This window comes from Urocampus carinirostris, chromosome 5 (genome assembly GCF_059441175.1).
Source record: "Urocampus carinirostris isolate Australia breed hairy pipefish chromosome 5, RoL_Ucar_1.0, whole genome shotgun sequence".
NCBI lineage: Eukaryota > Metazoa > Chordata > Actinopteri > Syngnathiformes > Syngnathidae > Urocampus > Urocampus carinirostris.
The window spans coordinates 37,345,566-37,373,271 of NC_142353.1; the positions used below are offsets into that span (position 1 = coordinate 37,345,566).

The 27,706-nt window shown below is 40.8% G+C and overlaps 1 protein-coding gene across 1 annotated transcript; it reads right to left on the reverse strand.

Annotated features, from left to right (window-relative positions):
• Positions 1–90: 90 nt before the first annotated feature.
• Positions 91–27,417, reverse strand: hira (histone cell cycle regulator a). Its single transcript, XM_088336679.1, has 24 exons — positions 27,215–27,417; positions 25,401–25,463; positions 24,742–24,852; positions 24,123–24,213; positions 23,888–23,982; positions 23,673–23,768; positions 23,388–23,548; positions 23,063–23,230; positions 21,780–21,893; positions 21,400–21,470; positions 20,875–20,980; positions 20,597–20,812; positions 20,442–20,527; positions 19,892–20,272; positions 18,757–18,982; positions 16,547–16,672; positions 15,657–15,805; positions 13,471–13,632; positions 11,582–11,640; positions 11,398–11,503; positions 11,170–11,292; positions 8,215–8,378; positions 5,251–5,339; positions 91–3,127 (listed from the first exon to the last, which is right to left on the reverse strand). The coding sequence occupies exons 1-24, from the start codon at positions 27,249–27,251 to the stop codon at positions 3,011–3,013; spliced, it is 3,117 nt and encodes a 1,038-aa protein (XP_088192805.1). The 5' UTR covers positions 27,252–27,417; the 3' UTR covers positions 91–3,010.
• Positions 27,418–27,706: the final 289 nt, after the last annotated feature.

The window sequence follows — 27,706 nt, forward strand, 5'->3', positions numbered from 1 at the left end:
TAGAAAGATAAAAAAGAAAAGAAACAAAGAATAGTAAGTTGCTACTGCCCTGAAAAGAAAATATAATTGTTAAGTGATAAAGCCGTGTGATCAGTTTACAGGAGCACTGTAGTTTTAATTCAGATAAATCAAATATTAGCAAAAGAAAATAGCCAAAACAAAATATTTTTTTTTTGTTCTTTGAAGCCGTCATTTTTTTTCTCCTTGTCCATAACACAAAACAAAATGTACAGAAAATAAGGACTTTTGCTTCATTCATCAGAAAAAAAACAACATACATGAACATGGATTCACAGGAAGCCTGCGCCAAAGTAAAGCAAGGAGTCTAGACAAGTTGCTTCCGTTGTATTTACACGAGTACACCAGCAGGGGTCACTGCTGAGCACGTTTGAACTGACCCATCAAGTCAAGTCAAAATTGTCGCAAAACGTGAAAGTTGGGACGACTCGCCTCCTCTAAAACAGGAGGCCGTGTCAGATCCCTTCTTTTTCGTAATTTCATGAGATTATTCTATTCTAGAACGCTTGCCCTTCACCGGAAGAGCAGACGAGACTTTAGGCAAGAGGCAGGACACGCTGGTTGCCATGCCAACGATTACATCCTAACACATGATGACGTACACGAATTCGGCATCGGGTCGACATACCAGAACGGTGAGATTCCCGGTTGGCTGTGATTTCATTGACCTTTAAAAAAATGGCTTTAGATGCAACCGGCCCACTTTCGCATCCAGGTACAGGTGTGTTTTCAGACAGGGGGTCTCGAAGCCCACAGGGCGATATTTTGAGGGCCCCAGCCTTTATACAAAAGTCTAAAACGGGGGGTTCTCGAACTTGCGGCCACCATGATGATAGTAAGAGGCCCGCTGCCTTAATATAAAAGTTAAAGGGACAGTGTGTATTCTTTTTCCACTCGATGACGCCATATTCTGCCGTGCCACCGAAAACGAGTGCTAAAAGCACAACGGAAGACAAGGCGCGGAGACTCAAAGTGACCAATTACTTGTTTTTAAAAAGACGAGATATAGGAAACTAAAAAAAGAAAAGAACAGAAAAATGGGACCAAAAATAAAGAAAAAAAGGAAGACGAAAAGTAAAAAAAGAGGAAACATGAAAACTATTATGTAAAAAGAAAAAAAGTTTTTTTTCCCCCGTTTTTGTGTTTTTTCTCTTCAGTTCCTTTCTTTCCTTTTTCTCAATTTTCCTTTTTGCTTTCTTTCCTCTACTTTTTATTTCATGTTTTCTTTTTTGCCTCTTTCTTTTTCTTCCTATCTATTTTTTATTCCTTAAAAAATCTTTTCCCCTTCTTTTTGTCTTTCTTTGAGAAAGGCTGGGTACAAATGGGAAGAAATCTTGTGCTTCTGCTTTTTGATCCCTTTCAGTCTCCTTAGTTTGGACTCCTTTTTTCTTGCACTACGCATTACAGCGACATCTAGTGGCAGGTATGAAACACTGTCCCTTTAAGAACAGCGGAATGTTTCTATCAGCGCTGTTCTTGTGGAAAAGCCCATTTGGCCCAACCTCACCCCCTCAATGGAGTTGGAGACCCCTGGTCTAGTGGCAGACTCGGTTTCAACATTATTCACAAACTTTTTTTAAATTCACCCTCTCGTTCATCACGACCGCACCGCTACCTGGTTTGAATCCTTAACAACCTGAATTTAACAAGTTTGGGATTTCGTCACTCTTGTAGACATTACGGGCACATCTCGCTTTTAGCGACTACAAGGCGCACCTAAAAACCCCAAGTTGGCCAGAAATTCAAAAGTGCACCCTTTAACCCGGTGCCACCTTGTATACCGCAGAAGAGTACGGCGGATAAGATTAGAAATTCATACAGTAATTATTGGAATGAGCTAGCCTACAAAGATTTACGGTAATACCGCATTTGAGCAATGATTGTGCATGTATTGTTGAAATCGATAAACATCGCTGACCTGAATTGCAAAACGTATGCAACGGGAATCGAACCAGTGGCAGTAATAGTGCTGACTATTTACCACTAACCCCCAGTGGTACTAGTGATTTAGGACAAAGCATTAGAAAACATCGTACTGTTTTTACTTTATCAGGAACACTGTTTGCATAGTGCGTTCTCAAAAGTTGAAAATACTTCCCACCTTTTCACCGATGAATGTTAGATATTGAAAAAAAAACGGAAAGTCTGACAACAAAATAATATACAAGCGCTTTTACAGACGCATACATATTAAGCAGAAGGATTATCGACACACAGTGGAGAAACTGTGCAACCCATCAGAAGGCACTATGCAAATCAATGGTTTCTGGTACCTTGAGTAAAAATAGTGTGATAATGGGAAAAACGGCCATTATGTATGTTATCTGTACCATTGGTGGTGTAATGGTAATGTGTCAGCGCTCTTACTGCCACTACTTGGGTTTGATTCCCTTTGCATTCGATATTTTGTGATTTTGGTCAGCAGCACACCTTGATACATTGCATTAATATGTACCCAGAAGCTATTACTGTAGTTATATTCAGGGGCCTATCATCCGGAACACGTTATGTATGAACACTTTTTGGGAGTGCGCCTTATAGTGCAGAATATACGGTGTGTATATTGTCTATTGTATTTCTATATATATGTGTTAAAAAGTGTCCTGTTACAGACGAAACCCGGTACGGGTAAAAAGGCCGGTCATGATTACCGTCACATCTGCTATTCATGAGTCATTTGGAGGAGCGTGAGGTGTTGCGACCTATTACTGACCAGCCGATTTGAAGAAAACAAACAGAAAGAAGAAAACAAAAATAATTCTGCGTACGGTAGTGAAAACTCACGACCGGCAGGAGTGTTTTGACGTCACTTTGGTTGCAGCACGTTCACGACGGGTGCATAGACGAGGAAGGTTCCGGGTGAAGCGCCCATTTGCCTAACGTCACCTGTTAAGCTTGGCGCGGTCGGGCCTCTCTCCTTTTGCGGAAGTCCGGACCGAGACGCGAGCGGAACGCAAAAAAACGGGAGCGTTTGCCTGCCGGTGTGCGTTTGTTATTTGCCGCGCAGCTGCTCCAGCTGGTCCTGGTACTCTGTGAACAGTCTTTGGAATCGCAGGTTTTCTCCGATGACCGGGAGGACTTCCTGCAACAACTCCCGCTTGCGTAAACCCTGATTACAAGACAGAACACACCAGTTCCTCACTCTGTGACACAAAATAGTGCAACGTTAACACATTCAATGCCGGGTGATTTTCTCAAATTGGGAGAGCAAGTGCCAGCCTTTATTTGGCTTTTGGACCCCTTTTTTGAAGACCTACAGAAAATTTCGTTTTGCGGCTATATAGGCATAGGACATTACAAAATACAATATATTTTATCGTGAAAGGATGCATTTCAAGCATACATTTCTCTTTAGTGCTTTTTTTGCACTTGCAATACCTCAAAACTCTCATTTCCATGCTTACAAAATATTTTTTTTATTGCAAGAATACTGAACTACGGCATAAACCAGGGGTCGGCAATCTATGACACGCGTGCCAGCAACGGCACGCGAGGGGTTAACCAGTGGCACACGAGCGCATGGCAAAATAATAACGATTAGACTTTAAAAATGCGCATTTTTACCTGAAATTTAGACATTTTCAGTTGCGCGCCGTGTTATTTAGAGGATTCACGTTAGGCTTTACGTGGGTTTTGTCTCAGGGTGTGTTTTCTCGGCGCCTCGCAGAGGAAAGATCCGTGTTTTAACCCAGCCAACGAAACACACGCGTGCGATAAATGAACGAATCATGACGGCTCCTCGAGCTAAAACATCCCGTTCTTTCCAGCCAGCGTGGACAGACGAATGAGGCTTTGTGCAAAAAATGACTGTGCTGTTTTGTGCATTATGCCCCGAGAACACTGATTTACAAGGAAATTTGAAAGTGGCACTCCGCACCACTGCTGACCACTGGCATAAACTATGCATAAACTTTCGATCACCATGGCAATTGCGTTGCCTCAGGCGACGGCGTTTCTGCAGACGTGCACGAAAAGCCATCCCTCTCTGAACAGATAATGATAGGACTTGGTCCTCTTTTTTCAACACACAGCTTCACTACAGCTCCTTGCCATATGGGGCCGCCTACACACACTCATTTTCCGGATACAGGAAGCAACACTAGGGGGTTGGACAATATCTGATCTACTGCTGATTTATCATACCAAAATCATTCCCAGAGGCTTGATATTGCGCGTCGCGAAATCTTTTATGATTTTAACAGATTTTTTTTACAAAATAAAACAAGAGAATATATTTTTTATATTTTGGCATTCAAAGACAATGCTTCTGAAAATGCATTTTTATGTCATGGCATTGAATGAGTTAATAATAATAATAACAATATTGGCAACATTGTCATCTTTGTGTCGTGATATTTAAAGCAGCACATCTGTTAAGAAGGCCACATAGAAAGAGGTGTTAAACTCGTTTCAGCCCAGGGTCCACATGGTAGAGAACACATTATTACAGGGGCTGGAAAAGTAAATTGATGGCATAATGTGTGCTTTAGTTGGAGAGCTGGGGGTCTTTTTGGAGGCTCACGCAGGCTTCGTACACCCTTTTCAGGGACAAATCCAAGCACTTTTAAAAGACTTTCAAAGCCATCTTTCCAATTTCTCCAGTACTATTAAAAGAAAATATCCAGTATGAATCATGTATTTTGCAGAGCCACAAATATATCTGCAATTTACATATACAATTTTAATTTTAGATTTATCAAAAATCACAACCACCAATCACTGGTGAGCTATCTTCAGAACCTGTCTGTTGGCTACACATGTGTTCTTAGGGAGACACCTGGTGCCCACAAGCTAGAGAGACCCCTGCAGAATTGTTTTGAACGCTTAGGCATGAACAGAAATATACAAAGTCATACAAAGAATAATATTTGTCGACAAATCTATCAAAAAAAACAAAATTGCGTCAGCCAATATACATGCTGATTGTAATTATTCAAAGTGACTTCCCGTTTTCATTTCAGATGATCATATTTAATTGAATTTTTTTTTTTTTATATTCACAGCAGCTGTCAAAATCGTGAAATAGAAGAGGTGATCAATATTCAAATAACTTCTTATTTGTCAATTCAATTTTTGAAATATGAAAATTGGTGAAAATGAAAAAAGGTAAACGCGGAATGAAAAATCGATTAAAACAATGAAAGTAAGTTGAGGATTACGGAGGGCGTACAATCCTAAAAAAATGTGTGTGACATGATAACCTTGAAAAACAAAATGTTCGATTTGTCCTACCAGGATTGTGGCCTCCCAGGCTGTAGAAGCAGACTTGTGGACAGGACCCAAAAGCTCCTTACAAAGTTCCCGCAGCCTAAACTCTGATCCTAAAAGGAGATTCAAACAAACCACTGATTTCAATGCCTAGTCCATTTATGGACTCTTTGATGCAAGATTATTGGAGTTACAACCAATGAATAGAAGCGTAATATAGCCAAAATGTCTTTTCTGGTATGGATACTTGGGTGGGTTATGATTTTGGAGGGACAAAAATCTCATGTCGATGAGTTTTTTGAGGGATTTTGTTGATGGCAGCTCAACAAAAAATCTTCCATATCAGCCTATTGTATCTGCTAAGTCCGACATACATACACACTAGAAAATGTGTAGGTCTAATCCTTCAAATCAAATCAAATGCATTTGTTAACACTTTTCAGGCAGTAAATAGCCATTCCAGGTGCTGTATAAAATCATTCAGTGTACAATGAAATAATAATATCCCTTCCTTTATCCCCACCCAACAATTTGAAGCACCTAATACACAGACACACGAAATGGTTAAAATACAATAAAAACTAAATATATAGTAACAAAACAAAATACAATTATGGCAAGGCACATACTAACCAATGGACTTATCCACACTGATAGGGATGGCTGCAAAAGGCCTCAGAATTTTCAGCCATTGGACCACATGCTAACATTTTGTAAAGGTTATTCTCGGACTTTCAGGACCAATGACTAAGACCTCTCTTTTCTCCTGGTGGAGCTCTAGGAATGTCTCTGTCATCCAAGACTAACTATCTAAAACGGATTTTTATCAGGCAAAGATTTTAAGGAAATTTGGACAGCTACTGTTGCTTTTTTTATCAGGTAACAATGTGAACATTTGTTTTATTTGTAATTATGTGCAGGCATTGTACAAATATACCGGCAATGGAATGACGACTAGACAACTCATCAAAAAGGGATTTCAAGCTGGTGGGTGGTAACGTTTTAGGATTAGATGGCTAACAAATAAAACAGATGGATTTCCTGGAATTTAATTTTCAGGGATTTCACTATGTTGGTCCATCACAAATAAATTGCATAACTATTTACTTTATTAAACTTGTTTTTCTGTAGTTATAGGAAATAGGTGACAATTTAGAATTGCATTAAATTCATAGATGGGAACCTATTATTACAAAGCTAAAGTGTTAAGATTTTGAAAATTGATTCGTAAGAGCCCATAACAAATGAAACCTGAGGAAAAAAAATGAGTTCGCATGGAGCCAGGTATCTCCACATTACATTTAAATGACTTTACAGAACAGATACTTGAAATTATTGACATTTACCACTGGGTTGCTTGAATGTTTCAAGCTGACACAAACCAGTAAGGTGTAAGGAATTTACCACAAAAAATGCACATGCCTATTAATAAGTTTAAACCTTAGTAGACACGCTTGATATAAGGAGAAATGGCTTTCAAACTTGCAAAGAGAACAGGTAGAAAAGCCTCCAGACCTTTTCTAGAGGCTCTACCCTAAACTCTTTCTTTTTATTACATATCCCAGGTTGCAAAAGCGGATCCGTCCTAAAGTATGTGGATGTCGAAGAACACCCTTATGATTGGCTGATAACGGCATGGATAGTCAAAACAACCGAAAACTGTGTGCAATAATAGTCTAAATAACAAACCGGCATCCTATGACATCTCCTTTGAAAGTGTCGACTATTAAAAACAGATTTCAAAATGGTATCTATAGGACTTGCGTCATCAGGGACAAGGCAATGTACAGCTGGGTGTCGTCTGCGTAACTATGGAATTAGACTCCGTGTCTCCGGATGATATCCCCAAGGAGAAAACTTTATAGCTTGTGTGTCTCCCTTAACCACTTGGGTCACAAGGGCACCATTTCCTTTTGGCAAGTACAGCCTGGTGGCGCCCATTCCTCTCCAGGCTAACAAATCTTTCCACCCGGTCTTCTCTGTTGTACTTTTAAATACGCACACTTGTATGTTTAGACCTTGCACAATGTTGACTATTTTTTTTGCACTATGATGACTATTTTTGCACCAAATGTATAATTGCACAAACCCTTACGATACCAAACTGTATGTAACATCCTACATGCCGACATTTCTTGTGTAAATATTGTGTAAATTATAACTATAACCTTATCCTCCTTGTTTTATAATCTTCTCTTCTCTGTTCCTTTATCTTCTGGGCTTTTTTACCTCACTGTGAATGTGTGAACCTGGAGTGTCATGCCCAATTTTGTTGTCACAATATGTTAACCCATTTTGTAACAATGACAATAAAGGTATACAGTAATCCCTCGGTTATTGCGGTTAATGGGGACCAAAACCACCCACGAAAAGTGAAAAGCCGCGAAGTAGCGACGCCCCTTCAAAAATGCTTAAAAAAAAAAATATTTTTTTATTTTTATTATTATTATTTTTTTAAATCATTATTATTTTTTGGACCTGCAAAGCTCTGAAGCCGCGAATGTGGAACCACGAAGTAGCGACGCCCATTCAAAAATACTAAAGAAAAAAAAAATATATATTTTTAAAAATTATTTTATTTTATTATTATTTTTTAGACCTGCGAAGCTCTAAACCCGCGAACGTGGAACCACGAAGTAGCGACGTAACTTCAAAAATGCTTAAAAATATATATATATTTTATTTAAATATTATTATTTTTTAGACCCGCGAAGCTCTGAACCCGCGAACGCGGAACCGCGAAGTAGCGAGGTCCCACTGTATTCTATTCTCTATGTTGTTATAAACCGGCCACAAGGACAGGGCTCCCGTGCCCTACGGTGGGGTGCGCCCTGTGTCTGTGTTTAACATAGAACAAGAACCAGCAATCTCTATACCCCGAAACCAGACTGAAATTTCTTAGCAGAAATGTCAACTAACTGTCATCGTCATTAGACCCGAGATAGGTAACACAACCAATAATCGTCTCTAAACAAATCGTTCACTCACCTTCATTGACGAGAAAGCGCGCGTAGATGAGCAGCCAGTAGCGATACTCAGACGCTGACTGCAACGTGAGGGCCGCCGCCAGCTGGTTCTCCAGGAACGCCAGAGTCATGCCCTGCTGCCGGAGATGCGGGGCGGCCGACAGGCGGGACGCCAACCGGCCGGCGCTGCCGCGATGTAAACAGAGAAGAGTGCCGTTTTACTCTTTCACATATCGTCTAGGGCTTCGACGGTTTGTCGATGTTGGCGACAAAAGTCGATAACAGAAATCAATGCCGATGAATTCTGTTGTCGACTATTGTCGCCAGACACGTTTTTCCACGGAGATGCATTCCTACATGAATATAATCTCTGCTAAGAGTCGCTCTTCCGCAATAGCGTCTCTGTCTCTAGCCGTAACAGATAGATATCAAGACGTCAACATCAAGTGCAAATACCAAAACTAGATCATTTTAATATAGACTACTTTCCATCACTTTTAGATTACTAATAAATATGCTAATAAAAGTCAAGTCATGCTTACCGTATTTTCTGCACTAAAAGGCGCACCTAAAAGCCTTTATTTTTTTCAAAAACTGACAATGCGCCTTATAATACAGCTCGCCTTATATATAGATCAATATTAAGTCGCAACTAAGATTTTCCCCCGAAGGCGAAGTCGTCCGCGGTGTGTGCTGGGATACATATGCCGACGTTTCATTTCCCAGCCAATCATCATTTGAATCGATCACTATTGGCTAAAGTTATTTGGAGGTAAAGGAGGCAGATCCTTTTTATCATTTACAGGCTCGCATAGGCTAAAGGGGCAAAACAAAACCTGCAATTGGCTGAAAAAGATGAATGTGAATAGCAAGTTTGGTTGTCTATGGCATAGAAAAAACATGTTTTACTATTCTGTATTTGTAAATATTTTACTCTCCTGGATTTACTACACTCACGGATATAAGAGGGCCATGGTTGCACATTATTATTGAACGCAACGACTTCGGTGAGCTACTCCGGCTATATATTTTCCCAGTATCTTGTTTCAGAGTGATCTCGATGTTTGTGATGGGTCTTTTTTTAAATTAAACTCAATTCCAAGTGTTTATTGTCATATGCACAGTAAAGTTGCGAGCGAAAAAGAAAATTGAAACCAAGGAATGGTTGGCATTTCTTGAATCCCAAGACTTTAACCTTCCGAATGATATTTGGAACAATGCATTTGAGTGACATCGTACAGACACTGTTTCCGTATATGTCTGAGACACATATTTGCTTCTTTGCAAGCTTTGGGAATGTTAAAGGGGTAATAAGTTTGACTGAACTATCTGACTGTTTTGTCGACGTTCCCATTGTAGCGCCTTATAATCCGGTGCGCCTTATGTATGGAAGATATGGGACCAAAAACTATTTTTTGGGGGTGCCCCTATAACCCGGTGCGCCCTATAGTGCGGAAAATACGGTATATGGTCATTTGTCATAGGAATGTTAACTGGTAATCAGCTTACTTACTGTATATACCAAAAAAGCTGTTGATTTTGCAAAAAAAGTCTTACCAAATAATTTATTTGACATTAATCTAAAAGGAAAAAGTGAAAATTCCAATCCCATTTTTGTTACATTTGTGTTATCTGCTGTCGCAGTTGATGTGAGGAGTCAGCGGAGTATCCACCCAGTCAGTCCAGTGACTCACCCAATGCTGTCACTGTTGTGTCATTCACTAAAGTTCTTTGTTTTTGCTGGGTTTGGTGCATGCAGCTTCGAAGATGGGAAGGCCCTGCATGTGTATGCATGTGTTAAGGCGAATTTTGCAAGGCAAACCTTGTATTTTTATGGAAGCACCTTGCTACTGCACAAACATTTAAAGAGAAAAGTTGGAAAGTTAAACGAATCTGACTCGCCTCTGTAAGCATCAAGTGACTTCCAAGACAATTGGGTTTTTGGTTACACGCATTGAATTTTTTTATGTGTATATTTCGCTATAAAAAGGAGCTTGAGCGTTATGCTAGGTTGTACCTGACAAACGCAATTGTAAATTTGTCTGAGGAACAAAACGTAAAAAACGACAAATGTTAGTCGTTCAAACAGTTTGATTTTATCTATTTATCTGTCTACCTTGGTCATATCCTTTAAGAGGGGTGACCGACAGCAAGACAAACAGGTATACAAAAACAAAGAAAAGAAAAAAAGGAAAAAGTAGCAAAAAACACAAACAAAATTTTTGGGGGACCATGGCCAACCCAAATGCCTAAACACCCAAACAAGTTAAGCACCTCGGCACCCAAGTTGGTCATGCTTTCGTCCCTCCAGATGAAACGGGACACAAGAAAGCGGCCATGTCACTCGGGTCAGGGTGACATAACACACTCTTCTGTTCAACAGCAGGGCCCGACAGCTTTCACTGGTTTAACCCTGCCGCATCATACAGGTGCCCTGCCCATCCATTGGAACGCGTCTAAAGATCCCACTATCCTTTTACAACACCTCTCCACTCATTCCTATCACCAACAAGAGCTCTAGCTTCCACTACATTTAGACCTCTTTCCTGCAGTGCACTCATAACACCGTCCATGATTTTAAACAGGTGAAAATTGGTAAGTTGTTTCGTTAGACTCCAGCTGAACACTAAATGTACTTCACAAAATGTACATAATACTTGTTTTGGTTACTGTTCTATTGCTACTGTTCTATGTTAACAGGATGAAAATAATTACTTGTTTATTGTTTATTAGATCCAAGCGTCGTGCCTTATTGGTTTTAGGTTGGGCATTTTTATTTAACTTTAGTAGGAATCTGCAATATGTTTAATAAAAGAAGTATTCTTCATTGCACCTTTTTTTCACCACATAAGTAAATCAACTTTTTGCTAAGAATAATAATCATCCAATTATTCGACTTTACGTTTCAATAGACTATTAAAATAGTCATAAGTTGTAGCCCTGTTTCCCCCCACTGCGCTCTAGGGAAGCTACTTACTTGAGGTTGCGTCCTTGCATGGTAGCCAAAGGCCCCGAGGACCAGGGTGCATCCTGGGTAGGGAGGCAGCTCCTAAAGTCGGCGCATTGGACCAGGCAATCTCCTCGATCTGCAATCAGCGTCCTGAACAGAGAGCCAATAGGAGTCAGTCACCGGTGTGTGTGTGTGTGTGTAAGTGCTTTGTGATTGGTTAATTTTGACGAAGCAAAAACGAGGTTTGTGTCTTACCACGTCTCCAAGGAAGGGCTGAAGCAAAAGGACTTGCCGTTGGACAGGCCTATGACCGGGATGCCATGCTGAGTCAGCAGAGACTGAGACACTGTCACCTCTGAACCTAAACACACAGGTGTCAACAAAATGCCTGCTTTTGTGGGATGGTCTCAGCGAGGAAACAGTAAGCGGCAGGCCTCACCAGACAAAATGGTGCTGAGGGACTCGTTTTTGACCAGAGCTTTTTGTTTATGGACGTCCCTGCAAGTAAAAGACAAAGACATCAACGTTCGTCATTATCAAATGAGGAATTTAAGACACATGGCTTCATGAAAATAATTAACGTCAATTCATCATTTCATTCATGTTGGTCAACTGAAACTACCTAAAAACAGACTACAAAACCAGGGGTTGCCAAAATGTGCACCACATAGCCCCTTAAGAGCACCAGAGTAACTTTAACTGGGTTTATTTTAACCCTACTTCTAATAAATAAAACCTGGTAATAACATAAGACAGTGGCATCTCTTTATACAAGTACTCTAAACAGGGAAATTTCTGTATACAAGTTATATTTGGAACAAAAATCTTTGCTATACTGGCTATATGAAACAAAATCCAGTTCACGAGCAGTCCAAGAGGCTACCATACAAGACCACCCAGTGCTCAGGACTGCTCAATGCTCGCAACCGATTGTCCAGTTTGCACATGCAAACGACTACAGACAAAAAAAATGTGCGGGAATTCTTTGTGTATGTACTTTCATTCAAATTTATAGTAACTTCAATTTTGAGTGTACAGTAAGTGCTTACGTATCATCAACAGTCTCTTGATGTCATACCTGTCAACTTCTGCTAATTAATCCCCATATAAATGGTGGTAAATCCTCCTTATTAAGTGATGATAACCCTTACAAATACAACATAGCACCTTCTAACAGCAAGACAGACTATGTATAATACGGCGATAATATTAGTATTTACGATGACGTTGTTGTCTGCTACCTGTGACACACACAATCCAGATTAGAGCCAGAGAGGGCATGTCGAAATTGGTCCTTGATAAAAAAAAAAAAAAAAAAAAAAAGATAATCCTGTATAAAATTGTCACATGGCGTACATAACTTAAAAAGATAAAAAACATTTTAAACAATACAGGGAAAACATATAAGATGACAGGTATCCGATCTTCGTGAGTGCTCCTTGCATCCCCGCCATCCTCTGCATCTCACGCATACATTTATTATAGCGATATTTAAAACAAATCGCATTTTATTTAATTAATGCAGCGTTTATTTCGAGCTTTTCAGGATGACTTTCTGTTTTCTCCATTCTTTAATATTAGTCTCTGGTACCGTGAATCAAAAAGGTTGACAATGAAAAAAAACGTTAGCAACATAGGAATAAATAGAGTACTCCTGCCCACGCTATCTACATTGATTTAAATTCAAACGCACCACCTAAAACGTCTGATTCACTCTGGGAAATTTCACTATACGTGGGGTACCCACCTCAAAACGTTTTCTCATCAGATCTATTCAATTCACATAGGTCACCCCCATTTTTTTTAAACTTCAGAACATTGAATTTCTACTAGAGGTGAGAGATTTGCATGCTCTATAATAGCCAATTACTGCATTTTTTTATCTTTAATTACTATTTAAATGTGTTTTTAGAGTTGGGGCCTCAGTAGCTTATGTCGAAGTGTCCTTGGGCAAGACACTGAATCCCTAATGCCTCTGATAAGCAGGTAGCATGGCTGACCCTGCTATTGGTGTGTGTGAATGGCTAAGTGTGAAGCACATTGTAAAGCGCTTTGGGAGGTCTTCACTAACTTGAAATTCGCAATATAAATGCAGACCATTTACAATGTTCAGGAAGATGTGTTTGACTGCTATTTAGGGTTCACTTTGACGCAATATGGAAGTTGGGAACTAGTGTTTATTTCAAATCAGCCCGTATGAAGAGCTACCACAGTAATAACATTGTAACAACATAGTAATACCATAAGTTCCCATTTTTGAAATTCTAATAGGTCACCAAAAAAGTAACCCAGGTTCACAATGGTCAGCGACCCTTGTTCTAAACTGACCAGACAGAAAGCGTGGCCTCGGCAGTCAGCACCATGACGTAGTGGGCGGAGCAAACGAGGGCGGAGGCGGGCGTAGGCAACTGCATGGACGGCAGCAGGCGGCGGCCGCAGGACGAGAACACAGACAATGTCCGGTCCTGGCATGCTGCGGCCAGGATCTCACTGAGGACAAAGAAGATGCACTTAGCTCATTCAATGCCAAAACATAAAAATAAGTTTGTCTTGTTTTATTTCAACCCTTGGATGCAAAACATACCAGTACATGCACTCTTCCATGAACGGGGTCAAAAATGAGTGTGGAAAACGATACAAATACTAATGGCATCATGTTAAAAATATTTAATAGAATAGAATAGGATATACCTTTATTGTCATTGTTACAAAATGAGTTAACATATTGTGACAACGAAATTGGGCATGACACTCCAGTTTTACACATTCACAGTGAGGTATGAGCCAAGAAGATAAGGGAACAGAGAAGATAAGGTTATAAAACAAAACAAGGGGCATAAGGCTATAGTTATAATTTACATGGTATTTACACAAGAAATGTCGGCATGTGGGATGTTACATACAGTGTTATCGTGATACCGTTGGTATCGTAAGGGTTGTGCAATATTGCATTTGGTGCAAAGTCATCATAGTGCAAAAAAATAGTCAGCATATGCATTGGAGCAAACATAGACATCATAGTGCAGAAAAAAGAAATGGTCAGACATTGTGCAAGGTGAGCAGTAAACGTAGTGCAGTCGACATGTGCCAGAACATAGACATGAGTACCATTATATTCGTATGGGGTAGTGTTGGCATGAGTTTTCAGTTTTTTTGTGCGGGGTCTGTTTTGAGCAGTGAACAAACATAGTGCAGTCAGCATGTCCGTGAGTACCATTTTACATTCGTGTGAGGTAGTTTTTTGCAAGAGTTTTCAGTTTTTTGTGCGGTGTCTGTTTAGGGTGGTAATGGCTGTGGGGAAGAAATGAGAAATACCTGAAATATGACAACATTAGATCTCTTATTTTTAAAGGTTTTGAAGAATAACAACCCATGGGGTTATTTTTGACCCCACTTATGCATCCAAGGGTTAAAAAACTATTATAAACGGTCTGGCGCTACTCATCAAAGTATTAAAACTCTGGGCTTTATTTCAGTATACCATTATTCAGCCAGAGTGGTTTTGATCAGATATTTGTCCAGAAATGTCCACAAATCAAGGAAGCCCCCACTTCATAGTCTTGCTTTCTTTTTTTCAGGAAATTAGTGTGTAGTAATTAGTAATAGGCAATAAACTCCTCGAAAGAGCTTATTCATTAAAAACAAAACAAAAATAACCTGTCATCATGTGGTTGGAGAGAGATGACAATTTGTTCATGTCCGCAGGAACACAGTTGCCCGAGGGAACGCAGTCGCCATGGTGACCAAAAGTTCATGTATCGTTTATGCATTTTAGTGTTCTTGCAATAAAATGTAGTTTAGCAAGCAAAGTGCCCTTGTGTTTATGGAAAGCATCCATCCATTATCTGCACCGCTTATCCTCAGTAGGGTTGCAGGGGTGCTGGAGCCCACAGAGACAGACAATTCACCCTCTCATTCACACCTAGGGACAATTTGGACCGGCCAAATAACCTAACATGCATGTTTTTGGAATGTGGGAGGAAACCAGAGTGCCCGGAGGAAACCTAGGCAAGCACGGGAGAACATGCAAACTCCACACAGGAGGTTCGATCTCATGACCACATAACTGTGCCGCACACGCGCTAACCACTGCGCCGCCGTGCTGCCCTTATGGAAAGCACTGTTTAGATATAAGCGGTATCACAAATGTAAAAAAAACAAAGAAAAGCACTGGGGTGAAAGCCCTTCTTGAAATGCATCTTTTCACAAAAAGCCGCTTTTTTCGAAAGTTTTCTGGGAAACGAGTATTTCAAGAAACTTAGCAATGTTCAATTGTTATTTACTAAACAATGGTAAGAGCTATAAACACACATGTTTTTCGTAGTAAGATCAAGCTCAAAGTTCAAGCTTTGACATGTCCTGTATAGCTCTACAACTGGTTTTTCTTTAGCAAAGTGAAAATGTGGAAATTGGCTGGCACCGACTCTTCCAATTTGAGAAAAACATCAGGCACGTGATTTTTTCTGAGTCCATTGGTTGAGGAGAGCAGACAGAAGACGGTGCTCGAGGCTCACCTGCTTCCCGCTGCAGCCATCACCGAACTGGGCAGGAGCGTGTTCCACTCGCGTCCATCTCGGGTGCATCGCAGCTGGCTCAGCCTGGAACCGGCTGCAGACGTCACCTCGTTCTCCACCTCCACGAAAACCGCCGGCTCCACGCTTACCTGTGCGCACAGGCACATTCAAAATCACAAATAGAAAGAGTCTGCTTTGTTTTTTTTATCTTTTGGTGTATTAAGGGTTCGTACAAATTTTTCATGGTCAAATTCAAGCACCTTTTAAGGACATTCAAAGACAATTTTTTCCATTTCTTCAAGAGAAATCCGATGTGAATCATGTGTTTTGCAGAACCTCAAATATATCTGCAATTGACATGAGATTTTTAATCTAAAGTGCATGATTTTTGGATCTTGACTTAATTGCAAATATATTTGTGGATCTGAGCAATAAGTCTGTACATTTTTAAGACAAATCTCTCTCCGTATAGGTGTTGGCTAATAATGTAATATGTAGCTTACATTTTCAGTTGGAGGAAGTGTTTCCCATTACGATTTACCAATAGGAAATGCTACCTTAATTGTTTGCATGGCTCACAATGTTCATAATTGATACTAAATCCTTGCACTAACAAACATTTCATAGTGCCCTGCTTAAGTATGGGGCAACGACGTTTCGTGAGACGATACCATACAAACTAATACCAGCTGCAGGTAATCAAGATGGAAGAAAAAAATGCATTGGCAAAGCCACCAGAGAGCAGTGTTGGCAACATTTTTGGGCAGACTTGTTGAAAAACATGGCAACAATTTTAGGCATATACAAGCACTTTCCCCTAAAATTCATTTTAAAGGATTTCAAGCACCTGTACAAACCCGGTTTATTGATTTGATTAAATTCACAATCACCTGCATGCTGAAGGTCTTCTGGAAACTTGGCGTTGGCAGCTTAAGGACAGCTGTTATTGCCCGAGTGGGTGGGGTCACCACAACTGCCGCAGCTCTGATGGGCTCCCTCTCAGGGGGAGAAATTGACTTAAAAAAAAAGAAGAAAATAATAATAAACACAAGCCACCAAGACAGGATATTTACCATAAATTTTAACAACCCACAAATGTAACAAACGGCTGTCTAGACCAGATGTGGCCAGAGTTGAAAATAGCTCACCAGTGATGGGTCATTGTGATTTTCCAGGATATTGGATTTGTAACTGTCATGATGTTGTAGTGGTTGACTAAGACCATTTAACTGAACTAAGAAACAACATAGGAATAACATAAGTGTTCATTTTACAAAATATCAAACTGGTAGCCCTTCTTGCCAATTGGTAACAAAGAGTAGCTTGAGCTTCAAAAAAATGTTGGTGAGCCCTGGTAAAGAAAGTGCAAATGCTTAAAATACCTGTTGAAACTATATATTTTTCATTAATTCTACTTAAGCCTTTTAAAGCATTTCAAACTCCTATTTCCCATAATTGGTCCTGTACTTAAAGGTGGGGTGTGTTGTTTGAGATGTCCTTAAAAAGGTGAAGATTATACACTGTCTCTATTAGGTATGTGTCAACAATGCCCAGCTGAGTTCAAAGAGCGCTCATGCTTTATTTTTCTGCCGCGCCTATATCTGCTTTTATCTTGGTTGGTTGAATCCCTTAATCAATAGGGTTGTAGGGGCAAGTACAGCCGTGTGGCGCCCATCCCTCTCCAGGGCAATATATGTTTCCACTTGGCCTCCAACCTGCCAAGCGATGTGCGTTTATCGTCACGTTTTATGGAACCCTTAACCGCATGGGTCGTCATGGCAACAATGAGGATGCAACCCTTGACAGCCTTCTCCACTGTTGATGGTCCCTGGCCTGTGATTAGAATGTGGCAAATTGGCAGCACTCCATTCATTAAGGTTGTGGGCCCAGTTCTTTTTCGGTCTTCCTCTCCTCCTGCCCCCTTGGACTGCGCTATTGAGAATTATCTTGGTCAGTCCTGATGAACTTGTGACCTGACAATACCACTGAAGTTTTCGTCTGCGCACAGTTGACAACAGTTCTTCGTAGGGTCCAATGTGCCCTCTCACGGTGTTGCACACTGTTTCGTTTGTCACATGGGCTATGTAGCTGATGCCTAGAAGTTTACTGAAGCATCGCATCTCCACGGCCTGGATCTCTTTTCCAGTTTTGCTCTGAAAGTCCATGTCTCGCAAGCATAGAGGAAAATGGAAGTAGCAAGTGCTTGCATGTGTCTGATATTTGATTTCACTGCCATGTTTTTGTCCCTCTGTTCTTAGCAGTACACAATGGGTAAGAGGAACGGGGGCACGGAGCATGCTGGAGAGTGATGGCACGTTTGACAAGTCAAGTCATTTTATTTTGTCCCGCAGGTTTTTTTGTTTCTATTTATTCAGTAACATGAAAATTGTGAAAGTAAGAAGAGGCCTCCTTAGAGTACAGTCCAAACTCCAACCCAAACCCCAAGAAAGATGGAAAAAAAGAAATGCACATATTTGCACGGGCATCATGAACAAGCTGACAGGCTGCAATGATGACACAAGCCAGGAGATGGCACCCGTGAGTAAAAAAAAAATGTACGTCCAACTTATTTAGATAGATAGATAGATAGATAGATACTTTGTTCATCCCCGAAGGGAAATTCACATTTCCAGCAGCATCCCTGAGCTGAGAACAATCGAGAACAATCGAAAATAACACGGGAGCTGCTGGAGTGGCTGCCATTCGTGACGGCGCCGGAAGAAAAGATTCAATTTGAATCATGTACAAACAAACAAACAATTGAATCATGTACAAACAAACAAACAAAATATTCATGTTTCAATAAGTGGAGTGTTAATAAAATGGGGGGAAAATAATTTCTGAAACTAATTTTAAGTTACCTGTCCAAATGAATGTTGTGCCATCTCACCTTTCCCACTCTTAATTCTTATTTTGTGATTTTTAAATATATTTTTTTATTTTAGTTTTCTTTTTCAACTTTATAATGCAATCTTTTATAAATGTAACTTTAGTATAAGGTAATAAGAAAGACTGACGCGAAATGTGTTATTCAAAAGATTTCGCAAAAGTTTCTTACTTTCTTTCATTTGTTTATATATTCATTTATTTATTTATTTACCTGTGTGAAGGTTTGGTTCATGACAGGCGGCGCCATCTTGTCTTTGCGAGGCCGCCCCTTCTTGCGCTTCTCCACCACCTCAGAGGCATCCAACATCAGGGGCTCTGGTTTGCGCTTGCACAGGGCCAAGTTTTTATTGATGGAGGCCATCTTGTCCTCACTGTCGCTGCTAGTGTCCTCTTTGGCTTTCACGTCCTTGAGGATGGATGCCGCCACATCTTTTGGCCTGAATGAGCCAGAGGAAACACAAGGTTATTAGCAGACACAATCCTACAATTTGTCTGCATCACATATTGAAATCGATAAAAAAAGATTGACCTTTTTTTTAACCATTTTCCAAGAATTGTTAGTGACATTACATAGAATACTTGACACGCAAAAATGTCAAACCTACTAAAGAAACTACATCAAAGATAGAAAGTAATCATTAGGGAAAATGTCACATAACACGCCTATGCAACAAGTCATCAATCATGTGACATCATACGCACAAATAGCATATTCAACATCAACCAATCGACAAAGACAGCACAATTGTCACAATACCAAATCAAATCCAAGACACCAACCACATTACATCGACCGCACGCCCGACATCAACAATCACACCCTGTCACATCCAAAAAACACTCTAAAGAAGATTTTAACCAGGACACACGTGTTCCCTGAAATGTATTTGCCACAAAAATTTTATTGCAACAAGATTCCAGGGTAAACATGAAACTAAGACTTTAATGAGAAAAAAATATTGACATTATTACATGATGCATTTTTTTTTCTTAACTATATCATTATAACTTAGACAAGTCTCTAAGCACTATGTTATAAATATTTTTGCCTAGTTATCTGAACCGCTTTTATCTTTCTATTTAAAGTCTTTATCACGTTTACTGTAGAGTGCCATGTAGACGCGTGGCATACAATGTTTCACTATAATGTTATTAATGACAATAAAGAAAATTCAATTCAAATGCACCATTTGTCTCAAACATCACTGTCATCAAGCCTAATCAGACTTATCCCAAACCTTAAGTATAGTCTAAGACAGCATTTGTAAACATTTTGAAGTACCGGGACCTCGGTTGGATAGTATTTGCTTTTTTCATGAAGCAGGAAAGTTGATTGAAATTCTAACCTGTCAAGTGGCGGCAGGCCGACGGTAGAGGTGATGGCGGTCGGGACTCCTGGCGTGGTCTTGGACCTTTCAGTGAACCTCGAATCCAAGGCCTTCATTGGCTCAATCTTGGAGGCAGACGACAGCATAAGACCGGCCTTGACAGTGGATGGGAGAACCTGGTCCTTTGTGTCCTCCAGGCTCTTAGGGATAGAGTTAGCAGGCAGTTGCGGTGGGACGAGCGTGGGGTCGTGGTTGAGCCGCAGCCCCCCTTGTGGGGGGACTGCGGCCGCAACCACCACATGTCCGGGGCTGGAGTCAGTGCTGAGCTGAGGGGCCATTTGGTTGGACAAGGAGGACGGCAGGATGGGAACGCTGTTGAATAGCGCTGGCGAGAAGTCACTAAGGAATAAATAAGAAAGAAATGAGATGTTGGCGGCAAAGGTTGACATTCATTGATAATTTCTCACATTGTGTGGTTGTCAATATTCTATTTAAGTTTAGTGCTAACAGCATTTAGAAAAAGACCAAAACTTTTAGCCTGAAAAAAAGCTAATTAAAAACTTCTAACCCAGTGTCCAGCTGAGCGATACACAGTGGTGTGATTCGTCTTCGGCCGTCGGGTGTTCGAGTCTCCACTTGTTTTTTCAGCAAGTTCTTCAATGGTAAATAAGGTGGTGTCAAACAAGAAGTCAAGCGTAAAGGTTGACTTAACTTCTTTCTCACCTTTCTGATGTCCTCGAGAGACTCTCCATTCATCACACTCTTGAGTTTGGGCATGGAGGAATCTATGGCCACTCTTGAATTGTTCTGTGCTGAGCTCTGCCTCTCCTGTTGGTATTTAAGCATCTCTGGGTTCTCAATGATGGTGGTGGCCAGGTGAGACTCCTGTGTGCTCGTGATAGCCAGACTTTTTCCATAAATGTTTTGATGGATGGTGTTCTGAGAAAGATTAGATGTTTAGTCATTTGGTTCAGGATTCGGCAGGTCCGTGGGGGGCAGACCTTTTCCTCCTCGCTGAGCGGGTCTCCAAGTTCGTCCAGTGAGAAGTCCAAGTAGGCCACAGTACCATCCATTGAACACACCAACATTCCCAAACCCGTCAAAGTCCTTTAGCACAAAAAAAAAACAATTAGAGAAAATGAAAACAAATGTTTGGAATAACAAATAAAATCCACACTCCATATTGCAGTAATGTGACATTCCTCTAAATGAGAGGCAGTTTGTATGTTTTGAGAGAGGAGATTTACACATGATTGTGGATATTTTTACTACAATTATAGCGCTTGATATAAAATGAGAAATTCTGGTTCCCCCTTCAAATAATCAGGCTTTTATTTAAAAAAAAAAAAACGTGGATATCAAATGTGTAGGGGCATTCTTTATTGGTAGTGTCAATATATGATGTGATGGAGCAAACCACAACCATATCAATCAAAAGACAGCAAACGAATTACTATGACAGATTTGTGCTGAAGAAGCTAAGGCTACCAATCATTCAAAAAAACAAAAAACTAAAAAAAACTCACCAGGAAATGTCCATGATAGATTTGTCAAACAAATCGTGGATGACCACCAGAGGACGCTTAAGGGAGGTCAGCTGCAAGAAACACGTAAAACACCATTAGTGACATCAATAAACGCTCAGGGAAGCAAACTAAAATCTTGATTATCATTCAGACAGCAGTTATATGGAGGAATAAGTTGTAGGATATTCAAAATCAAAATCTTCCAAGGTGCAACGACACAATTTTTCCCCATTGAAACTTTTTTCCAACAAATGTTTAAAAAAAACTTTTGCAGGGACTGTACTTTTGTGCATGCGACTTTGCTGTTTAATTCTTGAGCACAGTCCTTTTCTGCTTGAGTAGTTTGAACAATATGCTAAAACAAAAAAAGTTGTACTAACCCAGACAGAGAGCGAGCGGTCCTTGCTGCCCACGGCACAGCAACAGTAGGGACAGCTGGGCTTGGATGAGCTGCCGTTCTTCTGCTTCTTCTTGAAGATTTTTGGGTTGAATTTCTACACACAAAAATACAAATGAGGATAGGCGAAGGAAAAAAAACAACAACAGCTTTTGCGTGTGGACAGTGGACCTTGATCGTTTTTCCAAAGACATGATATTAAAAGCAAAAATACAGATGCTGCCCGACTTACGAACTAGATGGGTTCCAGGACAATCGTTAGTAAGTTGAATTTGTTCGTAAGTTGCTTCAGTGCTATATTTTGTATGTTTAATGTTTATATAAGTATGTTTAAGGCTTGTATAAGTAACCTGTATTGTTTTGTAACAAAAAATAAATATCTAATATAATAATATGCTCTATAAAGATAAATAAAGCGAAGTTTTACTTACTTTTGGGAGATAAGCTTCAAGAGTTAGGCGCCTTCCTCCTACGTAGTAAAAAGTTGCCAAAAAGAAAGCGTTCCGACCATTTTGTCAACCGCATCAAGCTTTCTTAGTCCACTTTTATTTCAAAGGAAACGGCTCACCTCTCCTTTACACCAACCATATTGAATGGATTCACGGGATATTAAAGAATAAAAATGTCAAAGTTCTTAGCGCGCTGGAGATGATGTAGATGTAGAATTGATGTGCGCATGAATGATGTCAGTAGGGCGACGGATGTCGCGAGAGTTGGTGCGAGAGTGTGGTGTGTTTACAATAGACGGGTGCTGACGGTTGTCGCTCTCCAAAGAGAATGTAAGGGTTTCTGAGTATTTTCTCATGAACGAGGAGCAATCCATTACCCACACAAAACGACACGCTACATTGGTGGCAGCGGTGGGATTACGAGAAGAAGAGATGTTTACATACGAAGTAGGAATAGGAAACAGTTTTTTTTTTACTTCCGGGTGGATGCTGGGTGAGCTCTCAAAGCGCCACACACTGGTAGCGGCGGAAAAAAGGTGCACACGATACAAAATCTAACTTACAGCGATGTCCGGATATTTTTCGACATCCCGAAAAAAATGTTCGTCTCTGCAAATTTACGCAAGTCGAATAGTCGTAAGCAGGGGAGCGTCTGTATCTATGTCCACTAATGACGTTGCTGGGGGATTTGATTTAAGAGCCTTTAACAGTTACATTATTTTAACTTCACAATGTTACTTGTCACCAAGGCTAGTCAAGTCATCTTTATTTGTACAGCCCTTAATCACAAAAGTTGTATTAAAAAGCCAAAACTCACAACTACTGTGACAGCTTTCCTGTGGCCCACAAAGTCCATGTTCGTCTTCCAACCATCCCGCTCCACAATCTGAGCCGTGGGTCCCGAGTTATTCATGGCGTGCGCAGAAACCAGGTACTGGCCGTCAGGGGACCATGACAGACGCAGGACATGAGTGGTGCCGCCGCACTGATACACAGACCCAAGTGAAAATGGATCAAATGAGAGCAATGCTTTCCTGTTGTGTGTAAATTTTGTGACTTTTGAGTCTTTAAACATTAGAATCCCGTTTTTTTTTAACTAAGAAAACCCCTCCAGAAATGAATGATAATTTCCTGCTGTCTACCTCGTTAAAAGGCTTGGTGATGTTGGACTCCATCTGCCAGTCCACAGTCCTCCAGACTTTCAGGCTGTGGTCATCAGCCTGCGATGCGATATACTTGCCCACGGGATCCCACGTCAGACCTTTGACCAGGCCTGTGTGGCCTCGTAGGCACATTACCATATCTGTGGGAGCGTGAGTAAAAACAACGGTTGAGACGTGTTGCAACTTCTCAAGGCCGCTTGGACCACGGGTCAGGGATTTTGGAGATAAACTGTGCACGACAACAAGGGATTTTCCTTTACATACCAGGGAATTTGCGAGCGTTCCAGATGACGATGGTGTTGTCCACGCTACATGACGCTAGCCACACATCGTGGGGAGACCAGGCGACGTCCATCACATCTATACAGTACACATGCAACTTCATGATCATCACTCAATAAATACTTTTTTTTGGAGTTGTGCGCATTCTTTTTAGGTTTTGTATACAGCCCTTTAGCACATTGTCATGTGTGCCTTACCTCCAGTGTGGTTCCTCAGAATGGTCACACATCTCCACTGCTCCACGTTAGCCAGTTTGCTGCTCGAGCCAAATACAGTGCTTGGACCGATGAAGCTAAAATTCAAGTCAAATCAAAATAAATGAATTTTAATTAGGATGTTCAATACTGCTAGCCACTCATAACAAATACTGTTATGACTTTTGCATGAAACAAAATTCCCGCCTCGGTGTATCAAGTGTGTGCAAGGACGTACGCAGCTCGTTTCCACACCATCACCAGCTTGTCATCCCCTCCGGAGGCCAAGTACAGCCCATTGTTGGACCACCGCACACAGTTTACACAAGCTGCCAAAAAGAAAGAATACGAATATTTGAAAGAAAATTAATTCAGGCTTATGTTTTCCAAATAAAGCATCATGTTGTTACCACCTAAAATCGCTTCTAAGTTATTTTAGAAATGCATACCAAACTGGTATTCCTTCAAGACAATCTGTAACACGAAAGTAACTTTTAGCTTCAATAAGATCGAGGACCCCTGAATTAACGGAACATAACAAAAGGTAGCGCACACATTGAGTATGACGTGCTATTAAAAACAATAACAAAAAAGCTAACACGTTTGCTTGGCTGCAGATAACGAGCCAGATACGCTCCTAAACAAAGGTTTGGAATACATGTCACATTTTTAACGTGTCTTTATGTTAAATAACAAAAAAAAAATAGTAGTAAACTATTACAGAACAAATTTAATTTGGATGTCAAGGCACAGCATTATAAAACTGGGATAAAACCAGCTTATGCATATTTTATTTATTAGGTGTGACATTGAAAAAGTCAATAACATTTATTAAAAAAATAAATAAAAAATCATACCTAGATGATTGTCCATCTGACAGAGCATTTTGGGGACATTCTCATTCTTCTCATCTTCCTCACGGAGGACAGGCGCCATATTCCAGATCATCACCTTCCCGGAATCCTCCCCTGATGACCACAAGCCATTCATTTTAAATGTACATCACAGACTTTAAAATTTTTAGGTTTCTTTTTCCACATGATTTTCCACCAATGCCCAGATTTCAAGAAAACTTGACTGCAACTACAGCAATCAGCATGCATTTAGGGGCGGCATTAGCCAAGGAGGTAGAGCGCTCGTCTGGGGATCAATAGATCGCAGGTTCGAATCCCGGCTCCTCCGTGTTACATGTCGAAGTGTCCTTGGGTAAGACACTGAGCCCCTAATGCCCCCAATAAGCAGGTTAGCGCCTTACATGGCTGCAAGGCCGCTATTGGGAAATGTGGAGCACATTGTAAAGTGCTCTGGGAAGTCTTCATTGACTTGAAAAGCGCTATATAGATGCAGATCATTTCATTTCATGTCCCCTTCTTTTTAGTTTTCCAGATCATCACGCCACATTTTCTAGCAGAGGGGTTGGCAAATGCTTGACATAGGCACTGCAGTTATGGTTTCTAAAAAGTGATAAGCTCCACAATACGCCTCCATGTGTTTGTGTGTGTGCCATATTTGTTACCTTGCCCTCCAGTTGCAAATTTGGTTCCATCAGGGTGAATGTCAACGGAAAAGATGGGTTTGCCTGTCAAATGGAAAGGAAAAATATTGAATTAAAAAGAAGCCATACGAACATGATTACACGATAAGCCAAACGACTATTGTTTTTGTTTTACGTGGAATTGCTCCCTAATTTCATGCAAAGTCAATGTAAACATAAGAGGAACCAGGTTGTTTTCCATTGTGGATATTGTTGTCCCTAATGAGTAAGAAGGGATTCTTGCTTACCTTAAAACCCTGACAGAAGCCTATAAAGTGATACTGCGTGGGATTTTATTGAACAGCATTTGCTATTATTATTGCGTGTGGGAATGCAGGGATCCATCCATTATCTCCACCACTTCCCCTCACGAGGGTCACCGGCCAATGCATAGATCAAAAAACTAACTGGCAAGATGTAGTGCTACCTCAAACGGGGAGAATGTAATCCATTGTTTCAAATGCTCTTAAAGTGTTGGGATCAAGAGATCGCAGGTTCGATTCCCGGCTCCAGACATGGGACCAAGTCACACATGTGCAAGTCTCAAGTAAGTCTCAAGTCTTCACCTTCAAGTCCCAAGTAAGTCCCAAGTATTTTTTTCTTGGGCAAGTCAAGTCACAAGTCAAGTCCCGAGTCTTAGATTGCCAAGTCCAAGTCAAGTCACAAGTCATAAAAACAGCGACTCGAGTCGACTCGAGTCCAAGTCACTAAGTCTCAAGTCCCCATGTCTGCCCGGCTCCTCCGTGTAATGTCGAAGTGTCCTTGGTCCAGACACTGAATCCCTAATGCCCCCCAGTGTCCCGACGGATCACCACCTTATCGTGGTGGGGCACTTTGCGCGTCTCCATGACCCCTAGAACTATGTCGGCGGGAGTCTCGTACTCCTGGTAGGGTTACCCAAGCCGAACAGGTCGAAGGGTAGAGTCCAGACTAAGAGTGATCCCAAAAACTGGTGGGGGCACGCTTTGAGGCAATTTCCAAACAGACCTGGATCCCGTTAGCCGCCTGAAGTTGTGGAAAGATGCCGGTCGTCTAGGGTCTCCCTTGCCACTGGAACCATCTTCTTTACAATCAAGATAGTGGCGTTGGGGAAAGCGCACCCCTTACGCCACTTTAAAACCCTCATTGCGCAGGTATACTCTTTTACCTGAGTCTCTGACCACAATCCAGGATCAGACTGTTCAAACATCAGCAGACTCACAAATAAAAGAAGATGGTCATCATCGAATCGATGGACAACCCCAACGAACGAATGCCCCCAATAAGCAGCTCAGCGCCTTGCATGGCCGCTATTGGTGTGTGAGTATGGGTGTAAATGGGTAAGTGTGAAGCACATTGTAAAGCGCTTTGGGAGGTCTTCATTGACTTGCAAAGCGCTATAGAAATGCAGACCATTTACAATTCAAATGGAAGGAGGGAGTGAAAGAGTCACGTGTGACTGTAAATAAAATATATGCATAGATCGAGACTTTCTAACAGGAAACAGCTCAAATGTGTAAGCCGTTACATGTGCTAATTGCTAACATAGCAAAGTGACAGTAGTGAACCGTGTTGGCTAGCACTAAAGGCTAGCCGGGAGGGGGGCTAGCTAAGTGTCAAGGGTGAGCAAACAATTGCACTGGTGGGATTTTTTTTCTGCTTAATGAACATAAACTATACTTCGGATACAACTTAAATTCACCATTAGTGTGGACATCCACCGGCTTTTGCCCCCCATCGCCATTAGTCCCCGAGGGACTCACTACCGACTACAAAAACAAAAGCCCTAACTTGAGCCAAGAGATTCGCACACTTACCGTTGTGGCTCACCCAGCTCGGCTTTAGCAGTTTCATCTTGCAAATATTTACATATACATTTATTATAATCCTAATAAACCATTCCTTTTCGGTTCGGCGTTGGGTTTTTATATGTTAAACTTGGGCCACCGCTTGAGTGTTTTGGGGGGACTTCAACTCCATCGCTTCGTGCAGCATCCCCGCCGAAGCGAGCCGGACGAGGGACGAGGTGACACCGAAAAGGACCGGAAGCTTCTACCTCGCGTTTTACGCCAAATGGGAAGTTAATTCCTGGGCTTGTCAAAACAAGTTATAAGGCTAGTGTTTGCTTCCAAAAAAGTATATAGAATTTTATTTATGATCATATTTAGAGTTTATAATAGAAATTGATTTTCTTTTACTAAGTATTGCAGAGATAATTGATGTAAACCTTAAATTATAGTATGTTTTAATTTACTTTGAAATTCAAAATGACGTCGTTGAGGAAACACTAAATTTAAACAACTAATCAT

Excerpts from the sequence above, each read along its gene's own strand:
- hira (XM_088336679.1), bottom strand. The coding sequence starts at position 27,251 with ATGAAACTGCTAAAGCCGAGCTGGGTGAGCCACAACG. Across the intron at positions 23,231-23,387 it reads TCACCAAGCCTTTTAACGAG|TGCGGCGGCACCACTCATGT; the intron begins GTAGACAGCAGG and ends TCTGTGTATCAG. Across the intron at positions 11,504-11,581 it reads CCTCAGCACCATTTTGTCTG|GTTCAGAGGTGACAGTGTCT; the intron begins GTGAGGCCTGCC and ends CTGTGTGTTTAG.